The sequence below is a fragment of the Branchiostoma lanceolatum genome, chromosome 12 (genome assembly GCF_035083965.1).
Source record: "Branchiostoma lanceolatum isolate klBraLanc5 chromosome 12, klBraLanc5.hap2, whole genome shotgun sequence".
Taxonomy (NCBI): Eukaryota; Metazoa; Chordata; class Leptocardii; order Amphioxiformes; family Branchiostomatidae; genus Branchiostoma; species Branchiostoma lanceolatum.
This window is the reverse complement of record NC_089733.1, coordinates 6135644-6154497: the sequence shown is the minus strand read 5'-3', so window position 1 is coordinate 6154497 and position 18854 is coordinate 6135644. Positions and strand designations below refer to the sequence as shown.

General features: G+C 42.9%; 2 protein-coding genes and 1 long non-coding RNA gene across 4 annotated transcripts; 1 reads left to right on the top strand and 2 right to left on the bottom strand.

Moving 5' to 3' along the window:
- Nucleotides 1-5783, bottom strand: LOC136445971 (uncharacterized). The gene is made up of 4 exons (XM_066444230.1): nucleotides 5550-5783; nucleotides 1868-2006; nucleotides 872-941; nucleotides 1-156 (listed from the first exon to the last, which is right to left on the bottom strand). The coding sequence occupies exons 1-4, from the start codon at nucleotides 5668-5670 to the stop codon at nucleotides 73-75; spliced, it is 414 nt and encodes a 137-aa protein (XP_066300327.1). The 5' UTR covers nucleotides 5671-5783; the 3' UTR covers nucleotides 1-72.
- A 2958-nt stretch (nucleotides 5784-8741) lies between these two features.
- Nucleotides 8742-16171, top strand: LOC136445953 (uncharacterized). 2 transcript variants are annotated; one of them, XR_010757466.1, is made up of 6 exons: nucleotides 8742-8831; nucleotides 12424-12460; nucleotides 13410-13445; nucleotides 14158-14191; nucleotides 15388-15417; nucleotides 15689-16171. It is a non-coding gene; the product is annotated as an uncharacterized lncRNA (long non-coding RNA). The 2 variants fall into 2 exon arrangements; XR_010757465.1 differs by lacking the exon at nucleotides 12424-12460.
- A 268-nt stretch (nucleotides 16172-16439) lies between these two features.
- LOC136446193 (olfactory receptor 10G9-like) lies at nucleotides 16440-18818 on the bottom strand. Its single transcript, XM_066444507.1, has one exon. It carries the CDS (start codon nucleotides 18797-18799, stop codon nucleotides 17735-17737), a length of 1065 nt encoding a protein of 354 aa, XP_066300604.1. The 5' UTR covers nucleotides 18800-18818; the 3' UTR covers nucleotides 16440-17734.
- Between the last annotated feature and the right edge of the window lie 36 nt (nucleotides 18819-18854).

The window sequence follows — 18854 nt, the reverse complement described above, 5'->3', positions numbered from 1 at the left end:
TGGAAAAATGTTTTCAAACATATCACGCCTCTCCACGATCCTCAGTGGTGTGGCCCAATGACCTTCCCGGGCCTACTTGAGTTGCTTCATGACAAGGTCACGGAGTTGGTAGATGTACTTCAGCTCCTGGAAGTTCTCCAGAGTCAGCATCACCACCTGTGGAGGGAACGGAGGGTTAGAGGACTTAGAGCGGCACATAGCTACGAAAATTATTTCTTTATTACATTCGCGCGTGTGTCAACACGATAACTCGAGAATGCCGGGGTGGATTTAGCCTCTACCAGGCTCCGTCCTATCGTTGGGAAAATAGTAGAAATCAGCCGCGGTACTTCGCTATCCAGGGTAGGTCCGCTATACAGTAAGGTTCCATTTCGATGGACGTGGATGGCAGATTGGACCCTTTCTCCGTAGCTAACTCCCTTGGCACACTATTCACTCTATTAGGCCAATTTCTACTATTTTTCCAGCCATCCCGCGGAGCCTGGTAGAGGATAGGGTGGATTATCTTGATACTTGGTATGCGGGACTAACGGTTTCAATGTCTCGTTTCTTTATTTCGTTCGCCAGGAAGGTTACGTTTTCGGTGCAGTTGGTGTGTAGGTCTGCTTCTGTGCAGCATGAATTGAGAAGTTGTGGATGAATCCTTATGTTATTTGGTAGGCGAATAGGGGTCAGTAAAACGAAGGAAAAGGTCGATAATAGGCATCCAAGCGGCTCTCTACGGTGCTGCAGCGGAACCGGTTTTCATATGTCGTGTTCTGGGCATGCTATGCTCGTGAGTAAGTAGTGTAGGTTTGGCAGCCCGGGTTTCGTATTTGGGATTAAACAAGAGACGCAACCTTCACGCATGATTTAAAGCACGTTGACTTACCTGAACAGCCATGGCTGCGAGGATGGCGGTTCCCACGAAGTACGCCAGCTTCTGAACAAAGTCAGGTAACCTGCAGAGGCAAACAAGGTGTTTTTTTATAGATGATGTGTGATATCATGATGATGTGTGATTCCTTGTATAGTTATCTCCATGAAAAAAGGCTTTTTCATGGAGATACTGATTGCGTGCGTTTGGTGTCTGTGTGTATGTATGTGTCACCGGATGCTTAAAGTCAGCTCAACTGTAGAACCTGTACATGGATTGTAATGATATTTGGTATGTGGGTGGGCGTTAAGAGGAGAAAGGTCAAGGTCGATTTTGGGCCCCCTGGCATGTGTGACTGGAACTGCAATGGCGTATTTGTAAAAATCTTCAATGTAGAAGAACTGAAGAGTGGATCGACAGGTCGTCATGTTATTTTTTCCTTTAAAATGATACCTTATTTGTTGTGAGCACCATGACGGATTTGGTGAGTGAGCTGCCCCTAAAAGTGCTAACATACCAACTTCAATCACTTTTGTTTTGTGAGACACTCAAAGATCTCTGGTGTTAAACTTTGAAATGTACGATCTTGGGTGACAAACATGCTTTCCAATGATACAAAATACTATACTACTGATAGAGTGGTAACAGTTTCCAATTTTTCTCTAAATAGTAGTGAAAACAAAGGGATTAGCATACATCACTTTTAATATGGTATTTGTAGGTGCCATATTTTTCAGGATGCCGGGCCACGAGAAGACCCACACCTCAAGCACGAAAAATAACCCACCAAACTTAGCGAAAAATGTAGGGGTACCGGGTTCTTCCCGATGTGAATGAATCAAATAAATCTGTCCGGATATGCAGCTTGTACTGTTCATTACAAACATAACAAACCTGGTGTGTTACGCCATGGGGCAGTTTACCGGGTATGCAATACAAACAAAACAAATACATCAAAATCAATAGTTGTAAACCAATATAGGTTTTGCGATGTAAAACAAGAACTCAAACCTGAGCATACTGGCCAGCATGTCAACCAGACTGGCGGCCGCGAACACCCGGATCAGCAGTGTCGCCATTTCCGCTTCCGGTGACGTCAGCACGTAGAAGAGGCCCACCAGTAAGAACGGGAACGTGTGAGGGTAGGCCGCTAAAAAGGGGAGACATCAGAAATGTTAATACGTGTACAGTACAAAGTAAAATTTCATAAAATTATTCTTATCATAAACCACTGTATGGTATGGTACAATTTCCTTCTTTTTCTTTTATCCAGCCCAACTGATCTCAAGCGTCTAGCTTATGAAAGCTTGTTTGTAAGTGAAGAAATTAGAAGGTAAAGTTCGGCAGCCGCGCACTAGCACAGTACTGAGTTTTGTAAAGCGGTAAAGTGCCTATTGCGGGGCGGGGCTAATTGCAGTTCGTAATTGCCATAAAAAACACTGGATTCTTGGAAGTTGTTGGCGATTTTTAACATAGTTCGTAACATAGAGGGTAAATGCGCTAAACATAGAATGAATGATATGCTGATATCTCCTGTAGTTTCATTACGAACGTGCCAATGTAAAATACGTATTATAACATAATTTTAGTATAAGGGAAGAAAAAAAACTTAATGAAACCTAGATATGCATACTGCATAGTATAACTGACATTTCCTAAAAATCATTTCATTGAAACCCTTACGTGTGTGGAAACATAGGCACACACAGAGTGACACACATATAGGATAGAGCGTCCGGTTGTCCACCACCCCAAGCATTAAGCGATCTGTCCCTTGCCTCCCTTCTCACAGTGAGTACAATACTGCCCAGTCAGGTGTACGGTTTCCTGGCCTACTTACGCACAGGTACGATGTTTGTCTTCTACCCGACAATCGTGGCGTGACGCGCCCTGACTTACGACAACATGACTTAACATTAAGCTTGTATTCTGTCTAGTGGTAGTAAACTCCAACCCGGTAAAGCAACTACCGGGCGCGACAGTCTACCCGGGCGCCGGGGAGCTCCTTCTGTCTCGCAGAGAGCCCACCCATTGCACGATAGACTGGACAGGTTATCCGTTTCTTTTAACAAACATGAAAGCAAACAAAAAACAAAAAAACGCGGGGCTATGAAAACGTCGCGACTTTCCGTCTAGCATCTGCTTCAAGGTGTAACAAATAACCGCTGAGGTTAGCCTTGATGCCAGACTAATGATACGGCTAGCTACTCGTCGCCAGGGTCAAGCAACATGCCCCAATGAAATCTTTACACAGACACAACCCCACCCCTCTTTGACCCCGAGACTACTCTCCAAGCAGAGGAGTGGGTCCGGCAGGTTTTTGACGTGTTTTTAGGCGTTTTTGTCGGGCTTTCTACTTTGTCATGGTATCTTTCTATCTTTAACCCACACAAGATACCATGACAAAGTAGAAAGCCCGACAAAAACGCCTAAAACACGTCAAAAACCTGCCGGACCCACTCCTCTGCTTGGAGAGTACCTGAGACTAGGACTCTGAGTCTGTGTAGGTCCTGGATACTCTCCAAGCAGAGGTCGGTGGGGGAAGATTGTGACCTTTTTATCATATGCCTCGTTTTTTGGCCGCTATCCCACACTCCAAGCAGAGGTCGGTGGAGGAAGGTTGTGGCCTTTTTATCATATACCTCGTGTTTTGGCCGCTATCCCACACCGACCTCTGCTCGGAGAGTAGGTCCTGGAGACTAAGGTGGGAGGGCCGGTTGTAGTGTGTTTAGCCCTGGGGGCAAACAGTGCTGACACATCGCGTCCTTGCAGGTAAACACAAACTACAGCGGGTTTCACGAAATTGAAGTCTACCAGTTTTTGGAACACATGTTTTTTTTTTCGAAGTTAGATTTTCTTTCTCTGTCAAAATTAACGCTTGCACTAATGTTGGTTTGTTTAAAACCCAAACTTGTTTAAGTGTAGGAATTTAAATAGTGGTCTGGGCTAGCGTGGGAGAAAATGAATACACATGAGTGGGAAAATCATGTATGATGTAGTCGCTTCGGAATCTGTGAAATACAAGGACAAGGGCATGTTCTTATGGGAGGTAAGGAATAAGAAGCGCAAAGTTACCGTATAGCCGTGCGTACAGCCGCATACAGTAAACTTTTCTAGATTAAGAAATACACAGAAACTCATATTCCTTTTAAAATCTCCCAACCCACTCATCATTGAAAGTGTGGGACCTTTTTATTTTCCACTGCTTTCAGAGAAGAAATCAAACATTAGTACCATACATATAGAAACTTACTATAGAATAGCAATATAGAATGATCTTGTATTACATGTATACCTTTTGTTTTACCGTACATTTGTATTTCGACACTGTTGTCAACATGTAATTAGCCTACGGGCATGAATTTGCAATAAACTATTATTATTATAGTAAATATTGAATGAAAGTCCTTTATCGCTTTATGAATTATTTGGTCATTCGTGTCCCACTGGACTGCGTACAGGTCGGTTTCACAGTAAAACCATATCATATCATAAATGATACAATATCATAAACCAGGGAGCCTCCTTGTACAAACTGATCAGCCAAACCTTTACAAATGATACTGTCGATAATTTCATAGATATGAGGCTGGGCAGTAAGAAAGATGAAGATACATAAGTTTCATAAACGCAATCAGGCCACTGACTGTGCACATGTGACTGCTTTTTGGTGGTCCCTTACATATTAATCATTCCATCGACACCAGCAGTAACAAAGTGATCACCTTACTGTCCACATGAACAGATTTTATCGGTCCCCTGAGTGGTCTTCTTTGCACAGATCATTGAATGTATTTGCAATGTTACACTAAGCTATTCTTCTACTTTCCAACCAACTGCGGTACGCGGTTGCTTGCTTTTGACGTATTTTACTTTTTAGGCATTTTTATCGAGCTTTGTATTTTATCAGGATTTCTTTTTCTGGTTGACAAGAAGATACCCTGATAGAATAGAAAGCCCGACAAAAACACCTAAAATGAAGTCAAAAACGAACCGTCGCTTATTTGATTTGATGACAAGTGACCAGACGAGTTTTGTTACACATGACTGCTCTTCCACGGTCTACTGAAGCGGTGAGGCTTTCTATCTCCAAGCAGATGTGGCGCGCGGCTCAGAAGTCTTTTGCGGATTTTTATTTTATTATCATGATAGGGGACTAAAAACTAATAACGTGGACGGCCCGATCACTAGAATTCGAAAGACGCACAAAACACCGCAAAAATTCGTGCACTGAACCCTACATTCTAAGAAGATCTGTATGGGAGCAAGAAGGTTATATAGGCCTCTTTGATAGGCTAGAGGGTCAGTATCTTACGCCTCATTCAAGACGTTATCTAGCCAATATGCCAAATGATTTAAATCCTGAGTATAGAAACACGAATTATAGAGACTTAAAACTCATGACTTTTCTTCACGGAAAAAAGGTAGCCTCCACCAGGCCGCCATAGGCGTTATACATGTCAGTAGAATTATGTCGGTTCGAGAGGGAGAGTGTACCTGCATTGTCCTGCAGGTATGTATGAAACATTTCCCCTTAAGCCCTTATGTGGGAAAATATTATACTCTACTCTCAAACCTCACCGGCAAAATATTCTCCCACTATTTTCAGCGTCAGCGCAGTTTTATAGTCTGGTGGAGACTAGAAAAAAGACATGCAGATCTTCTAATAAAGACAAAGGGGAGGTGTACCCACGCCAGTTGGTGACTGCCGACACGAACAGGAACTTGAGCACCAGTAGAGCCCCGTACACCGCCAAGGTCGCCAGCAGAGCGTTGTCGTACGATAGGGCGGTGGTTACAGCTCCGGTCGCCATGTTACACCGCTTTTTACACCGACTTTTGGGCGAGAAACACGCGAAAGGGGGCAGACTTGTCGTCGGGCTGAGATGACGCGTCGGGTCAACGGCCTGGGACTAATCCTCGCCAAATAAGGGCCGGGGCATACCATTCTACACTCGTGGGGAACCCAAATTAAATCTGATACTTTTACACATTCATGTCACAAGAATGATACATACTGTTGCATGATCGGCATACCAATGATATATTTACACACACATCTTAGTATTGTTTGACTTACTATTATTGTAAGTCGAGGCGATTTAGTTTGTAATTTTTTCGTCGTATTAGCAAAGTGGTCGGGTCCTTTGTGGTGTTTGGGCGTCCCCCCTGAGGGGCATGAGCCCGTCCTGTAGTCAACATTTTATATAGGTCAGCCTGTAGTGGTAGGGGAGAACCGCAAACATCTCGGCCGGGCTTCGGCTCAGTGTAAATTTGACCCTATCGTAACGCATTCTCTTGCCGCCACATCAGACTAATATCTGTACTGTTTGTTAAATGGCTTTTATGATTGATTGGTTATTATAGAAAAGGGTAGATATAAAAAGCTGCCGGCTCACGAGAGAATGTGTAAGTTTTGTACAATGAACGCAGTGGAAAACGAAATACATTTCATTTGCCAATGCCCTCTATATGAGGCCGAAAGAAACGATTTATATAAAACAGCTTCCGTTAATTCTCCTAGCTTTTACCATTTGAATAGCTTACAAAAATCCATATCACTACTAAAATCAACAAACCCACTTACGATAAAAAACGTGGGTCTCTTCATTTTCCACTGCCTTCAAAAAAGAAGTCAAACCCAACCATAGTCAACCTTAGTTAACTTAGAACTTTGACAGTAGTCTAGATAACTATTTTTGATTCCCATGTATTTCCATGTACTTGTTTGTCTGCAATTAGCCTTCGGGCATGAACTTGCAATAAAGTTATAAAGTTATTATTATTATTACTGTGTAATTAGTCGTAGTTTGTTTTTTATATGTTAAATCAGGGGTACCTGAAAAAACAGGCTTCACAGCCTGAGTGTAGTCTCCCTGAATAAATTAAATAAATGAAATGAAATGAAACTAAGAATCAGTTGTCACAAATTGCGAATCAAACCAGGAAGACATGACCTCACTCCTCTGCAATCTGCCAATTTTCTAGTTTAGGTAAAGTAGAAGACGAAGTACAGTTTACTGTGGACTACCATCAGTATGATAGCGATAGAATAATTATTTCCGGTATTATGATAATAAGCAGATTCCCCCACTTGAGATACTTGAATAGTAATAATACTCCTTACAGCCTTAATTCGAGAAACCAACTTTAAGTAACATTTATACAATTACCAAGGAGAGGCCGAAAGTACTATAGTATACTAGGCGTTTATATGCATATATGATTATTAACAGTTAGTAAAAGATGTTGCACTATTTGTATATTTAATAACATCCTGTGACAACATCATACAGCAAAAACTGTGAATTCGTACATACATGTTTTTAGAGGGGGAAAGAGACATGTAAACACTATGATAGCGGATTCAATGATAACATAGCATTATATGTTTGATTATTGTGTAATCGATAGATATAGTATAGCATAGATTTAGTTGTTTTAGTTTATCTGACTGTTTAAGAATGCTTCATGTGACGATTCTCTACACTGAATACGTTGCATGTGATATTGAAACTATTGTACTGCATTTAGCCCATGAGGGCATGAACGTGCAAATAAAGATCATTGCCATTGTCATTAACATGTGACCTGTGCTTAGCCCAGTGGGGCAAAAATGTACAATAAAGGTCTTCATTTCATCATCATCATCATCGTCGCCGCTTTCATCTGTCGACGATGCGGGCCACCACTGCTTTCCACGCACTTCTGTCCAGTGCCTGCCTTCTCACTCCTTCCCAAGTGAAGCCCAGTTCCTCCAAGTCTCCCATGACAGTTTTCTCCCATGTAATGAGGGCCTGCATGCCCCTTTTACGTAGAGCGTAATCGGCAGTTTTAATTTTACGTAGAGCGTTGCCGACCACTCCATAATTTAGCGTAGAGCGTGGGGGGGGGGGGCTTTCTGAATTTAGCGTAGAGCGTAGGGAGGCATTCTGAATTTAACGTTTTACGTAGCCGGCCCTCCGAATTTAGCGTAGAGCATAATCGAGACCCCCCCCCCCATGAAGGCCCTCTGTAATCTGTTGACCTCCCCTCCTTCTTTTCCCCTGTGGTACCCAGTTTGATGCCATCCGTGGGAGGCGTGTTCTTGGCATTCTTGCAACCGTTGTCCAAGCCACCTGCTCTGCGCACCAAAGTAGACAAACAGGGTTGACCCGGTCCTGCGCACTTCCTCGTTGGAGATGTGCTGTTGCCATCTCACACCCTCAGAATGGCTCGTACATACGCTACAAGTCGGGGTACATACGCTACAAGTCGGGGTACATACGATACAAGTCAGGGTACATACGCCACAAGTCGGGGTACATACGCTACAAGTCGGGGTACAGAAGCTACAAGTCGGGGTACAGACGCTACAAGTCGGGGTACAGACGCCACAAGTCAGACGCTACAAGTCGGTGTACATACGCTACAAGCCGGTGTACAGACGCTACAAGTCGGGGTTCATACGCAACAAGTCGGGATACATACGATACAAGTCAGGGCACATACGCTACAAGTCGAGGTACATACGCTACAAGTCGGGGTACATACGCTACAAGTCGGGATACATACGATACAAGTCAGGGTACATACGCTACAAGTCGGGGTACAGACGCCACAAGTCGGGGTTCATACGCAACAAGTCGGGATACATACGATACAAGTCAGGGTACATACGCCACAAGTCAGGGTACGTACGCTACATGTCGGGGTACAGATGATTAACGTTCAGTGTAAAAACAGCGAGCTAGTACAAAAGTTCTAGTTAACAAGCTGCAAATTCAGGTGTATATATAGAGGCTAGGATCAGTGTGTGGCGTAGGGCGTATTTGCTTGCATGCGTGAACTTCATTAGTGCGTCATGATATTGACGTATTGTTGACGTTACCTTGACGTTCCCTCGCAGGTGAGAAGCTGACTGAGGCCCAGGTTGATGAGTTGATGGCTGGCGGTGGCGGACAGGAGGACGCAGAGGGCAATGTCAACTACGACAGTACGTACTCAGTTAATAACTTATTTAGCTAACTAGATAACTTGACAATAAATTTAGATTTAGACTAGAAAGGCCGTCATTTGCTCCTAAGCAAATACAGCATGTTTCACCAATACTCCTCCCCATTCAAAAATGGGCTGTCCCAAAATAATACGTGGGCAAATTGAAACATAATAAAATAACTACAAAAACAAAAATTGCTATTTCAATTTGCCCAAGAGTTATTTTGGGACAGCCCATTTTGTCAGTTTGGCAGGCTGTTTGACAGTTTGGCAGGCTGTCCCAGAATAAAACCTGGGCAAGTTGAAAAATCATCTACATGTAGAAAAGCAACATTTGCAAGACCAACAAACTTCCCCATGCATAAATTGACTGTTCCAAATCACCCCTGTGCAAAAAAATCTCTTTGCAAGTTCTGTGAGACGCCAAGAGCCTTCCGTATAGTTCAGCAACTTCTTACCGCAAAGGCTTGCGAGATTTTTCGCAGAAACTGTGAGAATGTCTGCGGAACACCCCCTGCAAAAGATCGGGATTTCGCAGACTTTCACTTTTCGTCGAGTACTATTCAGAAGTCACTGAACTGAAACAACTGACCTATACGAAAATTAGAAGACCCGATTTAACGTTAATGCCTGAGATTGTGAAAAAATGCGTGACAGCAAAGAATGCTAGGCCGGAACGAACATGAGGCACGAGATGGGACCTTTATTCTTACAAGAATATTACATGTATATTGTAACTATATTTGAAATTGTGACGGCTTTTACAGGAAGACAAAACAAAAATAAACTAGACCATGTAACATTTGCCAGCAAATACATTATGGTTACCTTCACATGTTGTAAGCCTTACAAACTACTGCTCTGTTCATTCTTTAACTCAAACACATTGAATATATGGTGAGCAGCCCCCTCTAAAGCTTGTTGCCACATTATGTAATCAAACACCACGATGTTTACCAGTAACCATGGTGAGAGCCGTCTGGTTCAGGTCGTTGACCCTATCTGTGGGGAGAAGAAGACTAAGATGCGTGTTGCTACATTATGTAATGGAACACCACGATGTTTACCAGTAACCATGGTGTCAGCCGTCTGGTTCAGGTCGTTGACCCTATTTGTGCGGAGAAGAGGAAGAAGAGGAAGAAGAGGAAGAGGAAACGAGCAAAAACAATATGGTTACCCTTCTGTGAAGGTAACCATAAATATTCAGCGAAAATTCCATCCCGCCAGTCATGAAGGTTGAATGCACACACACACACACACACACGTAAATCCCTATGTTCTGGCAAATTAATTAGCGACGCACGCCACCTGGGTAAGCATTTCCCCCGATGAATGTCGGTTTTCTTCGGTGACCAATGGCATAACTTCGATCAGGGATCTAGGTTTTACATTTCTGTTAATCATTAACTATTCTTCTCGCTGATTGGTTGTTGATAATTGGATCATTCCTGTTCGTGGCGACATGTTCGCTTTTAGACGCGTCACATAATCTATGTTATAACATTGTCAAATTGAACACAGAAAATAAAACTAATCCGATAATTCAACTGTTTAATTTTTTTAATGTTACAGCTGGTAAACTGAATCTTTGACCAAATCAGCTGCAATTCTAGTGTTGCAGGTCCTTGCTAGTAAAAAGCGCCGCTTCCCGTTAATGTTTTTTTTTTTATTCCTACACTACGCAGGGGCCATTGACCTTTGGTTTACGTTGTTCCCACAGTGCGTTGTTCCATATCTTTTCGGCGTTGTACGTTTGACACTGTTTTTAAGTTGCGTTTTTTAATAATCATTTTCTACCAAACCGGGCATCTGATCTGCCATGAAACGTAGACCACCGCCCCTTTCCCAAATTATGCAACACCGAAAAACTACAAACAAACAAAAATTCTGCCGTCAAAATATTATTTCATTTGTATCCACGTGCACAGCGATTGCAAGCCGTCTTGTATGATTCTTATGAGATTCCATCCGCCAGGAGCAAGGAGGTTCTATATAAAACCTCCTTGGTTGGATTTAGTATTTTGGGTAGTACTAAGTACTTTTTATATTCAGATGTTGAAAGTTTCCGAAATTGGTAGCCGCGGCAACTGTTGGAGGGCTTCTTTTACTTGCAGCCTTATGCATTAGCCCTATCATAGGGCTACGAAACTGGGCGACTGAAGACGTAACCCAAGCTACCGTGAAACTGCAACACAACTCAGGCTTTACAAAAGTTTCACAAATTTCTTCTAAACGCACCGCAAATCTCTGATGCGTATTTTGTGACAAGCTACCCGGTAACCGTGAAACTGTAACACAAATTCCCCCGCGACCATCCTGGGGAAACTGTGTGATATTGAACCAAAACATCACGGCAATATTTCCTACTCGATACAAAAATTTTCATCGCTCTATTTCATCAACGAGAAGCAAAACTTACCACTGAATTTCAAGCTTCGAGTCGTTGTCATGCGGGGACCACGTGCTCCATGCCGAACGCGTATATACAACGAGCTTCCTCATTGGCTCAGAAATGACCAACCAAACAATCGCTTATACAGTACCACGTGCAGCGCACGTGTTTGCCGCTTTCAAGCGCCACCGGCGCCGCGGGAGACACAAAATAATCAAAAATTCCATTGAAAAATCGCAAAATAAATCATTTTGAAGTAGTGCGTGCCCAAAAAAATACTGGGGTCCTTTGGGTAAATATCCAATGCACAACTGAACCAAATTTTAGGTCCTTAGGTTTCAACACCACGGCACTGGAGGCCATAATGTGCGACTTTTGTCTGAAAATGACCAAAAAACCTCGATAAAATGATTTTAAAAACTTATATCAAACAGATTAACAAAGGGTCTAGGGGTATACACTTAGTCTACCTGCATACCAAATTTCAGCCAATTTGGTTCACGGACGACCGAGATGAATCGATTTAAAGATTTGACAGGAGAAGGAGAAGGAGGAGGAGAAGAAACCTGACAGAAAACAATATGTTTCGTTGGCGAAACATAAAAAAAAAACAAAGCGTCCATGCAAAGAAACTCGTTTGAATTGATTGCATAGCTGAGTATAGGGCATTACCAATATCTAGTTGTAGTAGCGAATCCACGTAAACAGAAACTCCTGGACGGAAATAACCTCCCCAAATTTAGAGTTGTAGCGAATTACGGCTCCCGATTTCTGAGTGAGAGGCTTGAATAGCAGAAGCTGCAAGGGAATCGGAATTGCATGCATATTTATGTCGTTGTTTCTGTCGCAAAGTGGAAAAGAAACACAGCCCCTCTCTTTTTAGCTACACTAACAAATGAAAATTAGAAGCTATACGTCTTATTTCTTTTATGTTTCTCCAAAACAATCATATTTGATGATGTATGTTTTATGCATTTTAATTTGTATGCATGGGTAATGGTACATACAGTAAAATATGTATTGTAACTTGCACTAGGTTTTGCAATGGACATTTTTGGTAAAAAAAAAAGTGTCGCTCATTCCATGCATAGTTTCACGCAAAGAGTTTTCAGTCATCTGTAACCAATATGTCCTCCCTTTCAGTCAAGCACTTCATATCACTTATGTCTTTTTCTCCTTAAACCTCCTTCCTTCTCAGCCTATGCAAAGTACCTCATGACCGGCTAAGTAAATAGGTAACACCTTCATCCTTCCTGTCGTCCGTTCTTTCCTTCTTTCTTTCACTGCTTGAACCAGGTTGCGTCTCCATTCTTTGTCTTCTTGCTTTCTAAGATTTCATGTCGCAAGCTACTTTCATTTCCAATCTCCTCAATACTCTTCTTCGCCTGCAAATTGTTCGTGAATAAATATTATCGCGCAAGATGGTCGAAATGGTTGGCAAACATTGTCATAGCGCTTTACTTTGACTATCGAATCACCCCCCCCCCCACCTTACCATAGACACCGACAAGCTTGGCGCCCCCCTCCCCCTCTGTATGTGATATATTTTCTTCAACTCTAATTTCGCTTTCTCTTTCAGCACTGTTCCGTCTGCCTAAAGATGCATATCTCCCTTTTGATGTAAATCAGCCTTTCTATAAGATAAAAAGCTGCTTCGTCCCTTAGCTTCTGGAGTTAACCCTACAATCATCCCAACCGGAAATTGCAGGCATCCAAAACCTTTCAGTAAATCCAAGACAAATAGTGAAAAATGACATCTGAGTTCGAATTTGTAAAAGGTTTTGAATGCCTCCAACTCCGTATCCGACTCCTTTCTGCTATAAAATGCCTTCTGCCTGTCAGAAAGTATTTTAGACGCGCTAGAAAACCAATGCTAGAAAGCGGTAAAATAATGCATTGTTCCCCTATCTGCCAGTGGTAAACCAGTACCCTGATGCTCAACCCCTACCAATGATGAGGAGCATAACATAATGTGTTCTTGTTGTTCTACCGTTGACAACCGACAAGCAACGAAAACGACTACAACCCTACCAACTTGACATCTGCTATCTCTTTATTATCTTTTCCTCCTAAGCTCATCATAAGAAAGAAAACAACATTCTGGCGTATCTATGTTTGTATTCCTGTCAACTCTGTTACCATCGAACTCCTTTTAACGATTTCTTCTGTTTTCAACTCACACAGCTTTCTCTAAATATGCCTTGGAGGGCTAGACCATAGGTAACCATGCCATGCGCATTACGTGTTACATTCTATATCACATCCCTTTGAGAACCCCCTTATCCAAACTAAAAAAGTAACTTCTATAAATCACTCTGCGAAGCATCTTCCGCTTTAAACGAATCGTTGTGAACGATATCTAACGCCTCCTATATTCTTATTATTCTCGCTACAGATCATAGCATTCAGTTGATTCAATTCAGTTGATATCTCTAACATCTTTTTTCTTATCAAAGCAGCCGAGCAACCTGAAGCTTGCATAACGTCACATGCACATCATAACTGCTACTCCCATCTTCTATATCCCCCTCTCTCTCTTCATTAATCTCCTAATTTGGTATCCTTTTCCCCCACTTCCTTCTATTCATCATCATTGCTATACTTCTCATTAATCTCATTTCATGCATTCTCTCAGCTTGAGCTATTCCTTTCTTGAGACATGCTTTTCTGCTCATGATATGCCTTAAATTAACTCTTACCTTACCTTATTACTCCTTGACACATAGTTCTCTTAAATATGCTTTCTGTCTTTGATAGGGATTGGACAAGTTTGACTTAAATCACGAGATTTTGAGCAAACGGTATTGGGTGGCAACGAATCTAAAAAACAAAATTTGAAGATTATGAAAGACTTGTCCAAACTCTTATAATCCTCGCCTTTCCACTGTTCTATGGCTTGTACTGACATTTCACCTGCTTCATATTCTTACAGAATTCATCAGTTTCGCTCTCACAGAGGCCCTTTAGTACGTACTCTCATTTCTGACTGACCTGTGCTCCAACGTTACTCGTATCTGTCCCCTATACCCAGTCCCCGTGCGCGTATGACGGTGTTTTCAAGTCTGTCCATGTCTCGTACAGTCTCGCAGAATCTCGTTTGTCTGTTCACGTGATCATTGTTTCGTAACGTCAATTTCTTTTGGCTAAAACCCCGAAATGATTCTGTAGACCAATGTTGTGTCACATGATAAGGAGGTTATAACGATAGTAACAGTGACGTCGTGCGAAGTCACGCAGAATCTCAGGAACATAGAAAGTACAACGTGATTCAAAATCCGTCGGCTCTATTTCTTTTGACAAGAAATGTAAACTTCTTTTTCTTGATTTCCATTGGTGAACGAGATTCTGCGTGACTGTAGCTGAGCATATGCATCCTCAGTGCCTGACAAGCCCAAAGTCCCACCCTAATGCTTCTTGTACATTACGACCGCATGGCGAACATGTAGTTACAAACCCCTATGTCTTTATTGTATTACGTCCGTTCTCCAAGAATTGTCTTATCTGCATTCTACTTCGTTTCAAGACGTTTCTGTCCTCTCTGTCGTCTGCAAATGTTTTCTCCTTTTGCCATTCAATTCTCCTTAAGCATGCCGCATCTTAAACTCATGCTTGTCTGTCCCAATGCACGACTACACGTACTGTATGAGAACCTCCGCTAGGTACTTAGTGATGCAGCAGCTATTGAAAATGTCTACAAAAAGTATCGCTCAAAACTTTCACAAACTGAAATTTTCAAAGCAAGCAACGAAAATTGTGTTGCGTATGAGACATGGCATTCTTGAAGAAACCTGTTTCAACTTGAGCGATAGGTCATCATTGCGTCGTAGGGGGTCGAAAGAATCTTTGTCATTCTTAACCCCCTTCGAAATACAATGGCCTCTCCCGAAGTAACTACGGTTCCCTTCATTGCCACCATGGTAACCGTCGCTATGACAACCACGCCAATCATGTCGACCATTTTGTTTTCATACAATCATCCTTGTCACTAGACATCACATTTCGGCCATTCCACCGATGAAAGAACATTGAGCCGTCATCAAAAATAGTGCACAGGTGTGCACGTCTGACTATGACGTCAGTCTTTCGGTCTGTTTGGAGGAACGTAGCTTATACGTCCACCAATGGTAGGGTCTGACAATGTTTCAATTCTATCTCCCAACAGAGTTCGTCAAGTACATCCTGACTGGTTAAGGTACGTTGACATTCATGTTTCTGTAGTTTTAGATGAGATCCGAAATACTCCATGTGAGAAAAATGGCAAAACTCGAAGAATTATTGACGTAGTGACTGTGTCAAAGTAGATATCCAATGTTGCTCTACGGTTGCTAGGAGACGGTTGCCGGGTTTACATAACTAGCCATTTTGGATCCAATATAGGATTATTTTGCAGTGAATTGTTGTTTGTAATTCGCATTATTGTAGCGTTACAGGGACTTATTATATTTTGTCATCATTTTCCCCAGATATCCGCGTGAGGAGAGGAAGAGGAAGGTGTTTGATAACATCCAGGAACACCATGTATAGTTAGAGCTATTTATGTTTGCCGAGAAAAACAAACAAAGAAGTTCAATCAGATGCAACGAAGGACCATCACGTGTTTCGACGGCTGCCTTTAGAAGATAGCTCACTTGCGTCCACGACGCATGCCCAGAACTCTTGAAAACTCGCGGGGTCACCAAACGGCGTTCAGTGCGCATGTCTTTAGCATTTCCAGCTCTGATTTTACCTAGGGTGACGTCAGCGTTTCCTTCGACGGTTCTGGGGCACGCCATAACAACTTTTTTCTAAAATGTGTAAAATGTTAATGTAACAAATTTTCGCAGACTATTGTAGCATTCGACCTTACTTTGGTGTGCATGTGCCTTAAATGTGTCCCCCGATCGACTGTGAATTTTGTTACCTTTGTTCCCTTTCTATGTTCAATAAAGTACTGGGTTTGGAACAACTGCCTTGGTTGTTGTGTTGTGAAATTAAGGTATGTACACTAGAATATCGGAGCAATGCAACAGGCTGAAATCGTCAAGAAAGAGTGGCCACGATTGCTACTAAAGTCATATTTCGAATACGATATAACGAGGTGCATATAAGTGTATAAGAAGTGAGTGAGTGAGTGAGTGAGTGAGTGAATATCTGCTCCACCTTCTTTTTATCAGACAGAAATGATACGAAAACAAAATTGTTTTGAATTGAACGTTCTATTGAACAAAGGGGGATGCTAATATATATCGCACATTGAAGTAATACACATTTGCGTAACTTATATCAAACACAGGTACAAAATCACCGGACGTCAACCAAGCCAAGAAACCATCTAACAAAATTACCGAAAATGCAAGGACATTTGGTGACTTCTATCACAAAGGGCAAAATGGGGCAAAATGGTTGCAACTAACGTATGCCCAGCCGGTGTTGCATAAGAGTCCACAACACAACGCAAATCAACACAACACAAATACATTACATCCGATTCAAATCACCAAATTAAGCTGACAACGTTGGACCGTTTGTTACTGCTTTTCTTATCAAACATAATAACTCTACCAAAGCTATGGAAATCATTTCAGCAAGTAACATATTAAAGTGAAAATTATATCGTAGTATGATACAACAGGAAATGAACACACCAACATCAATCATTAGATGTAATCTCATGTCTGGCATTTGATTTACAACTTCTGTACGTCAAATTCATCTAAAGTGACTAGTACTACAAGCAAGGTTATCTGTCCAAGGCTACAACGCTATTCCAAAACGCCACATTTGGACATCTTGGCTATTCAATAAAGCTGTGTATACGATGCGGTACCAATAATGAAGGGAACAAACAGATAATTCGTACTTTTGCATTACTCATGGGGAAGATGATTTGTCTGTCCTATCTTTTGTATGGCAGCTAAAAATGATCCGGTCGGTATGTCTGTTCGACATGTTATGTGATGGCGGTACCCTTTGAAATCGCCACTTGCTGAACATCCGAAACGCGCGAAACACATTCTCTTCGTGACCAACTGTTCATGTGCTTTCTTTTCTTTCGGCCGCGGCGTGCCTTCGATCCTTTCGATGAGCTTTTGGATGGGAGCCATGTCCAGAGCTTGCATCTTAGAAACTCTCTTATTCAATGTTTCTGCTTTATGATAAAGACACAAAGTCGTGTGTGTCGGTTGTTACGTGCAGATCCTAGGAAGGTCCTTGATGTTGTTACTGGATGCAGGGGTCTCACTACCCACATCATTCGAAGACCAGTCGACACCTCTGACCTCAATCACACGTACCCGGTACTGACTGGGTATTGCTGGGGCTACGGTACCACTGCCGTTGGAGGCCGTTGCTGTTGCTGGCAATGTTGCCGGAGCTCGAGGTAGTTGCTGTTGTTGCCGGATGCAGGGGGCTCACTCCTACCTACATAATTCGAAGCCAAGTCGACAGCTCTGACCTCAACCACACGCACCCGGCACTGACTCGGTACTGCTGGGGCTACCGTATGGAGGCATCTGCTGTTGTTGCCGGAGCTAGTTGCTGTTGTTACCGGATGCAGAGGGCTCACCCCTACCTACATCGCTCGAAGCCAAATCGACAGATCTCACCTCAACCACACGTACCCGGCACTGACTCGGTACTGCTGGCGCTACCGCTGCCGTAGGAGGCCGCCCACACATCTCTCTCAGCGCGCGGCGGAACTCCGGCAGCCTGAGGCTGTAGATGACGGGATTAAGCATGGGCGACAGAGTCAGATTCAGAAGAATGGCCGCCTTTTCCACGATCACCACTGCCATGGACGGCTCTTCGTTCTCGGCGTTACCTTTTGCCAAGGAAACGGCCAGAAACGTGGTAGTGACTATTGTAGTAGTCAGAACTATAGCATGGGGAGCCATGGTTTTGAAGCCTTTGGTCGTGTAGAACTTCACTGGTCGATGTTCGTCCCTTTCCTGCTGCCGTTTCGCTTCCTTCAAAACGATGTAGTACAGACCGCTGATAACCAGTACAGATATAACCTGTGCAACTATGCCTATGGTTCTAAAGACAAAGGCAGGCTGAGAAGATCTTGTTTTCATCAGGCATGAGATGTTCTGGTCTGCTTGTCTTACGAGGATCAATGGAACTGCACCGCAGATGATAGAAAACGTGTCAACAAGACCGAGCCCCATGGCTAGACGCGTTGTAGTGACTTTGGTTTCATACTGCAATGGATAACATATGAAATAGTAGGTGTCTATAGCCATTAAGAGATAGACACCGTATGTCGACAGCACGACTGTGGTGCTAACTATTCGATTATCCGTACAGGAAAAACTGTGCAACTGACTGGTGCTCTGCAGAATGCCATGGGTGTATCCCGGAATTTGAACGAGTGTGAAGAGCATGTCGTTGACGGCTAGGTGGCAACGTAAGTAGTAGCGAGGCTGTCGGAGATATTCCTTCCTGCACACAAGGAGGATGAGAAGGGAGTTTGCGGCTAGTACCACGATGAAGCTGATGACGAGGTAGGCTGCCTGAAGCCCTGGAGAAGCTGGACCAAGAGAAATCGTGATGTCCGCCTCGTCACTGTACTGGGAGTCATCCTTCTGTTCATCCATCTTCGCTGCGTGTGTAACAAGACGCTGAGAACTCTTCCCGGTTGATATTCTACAA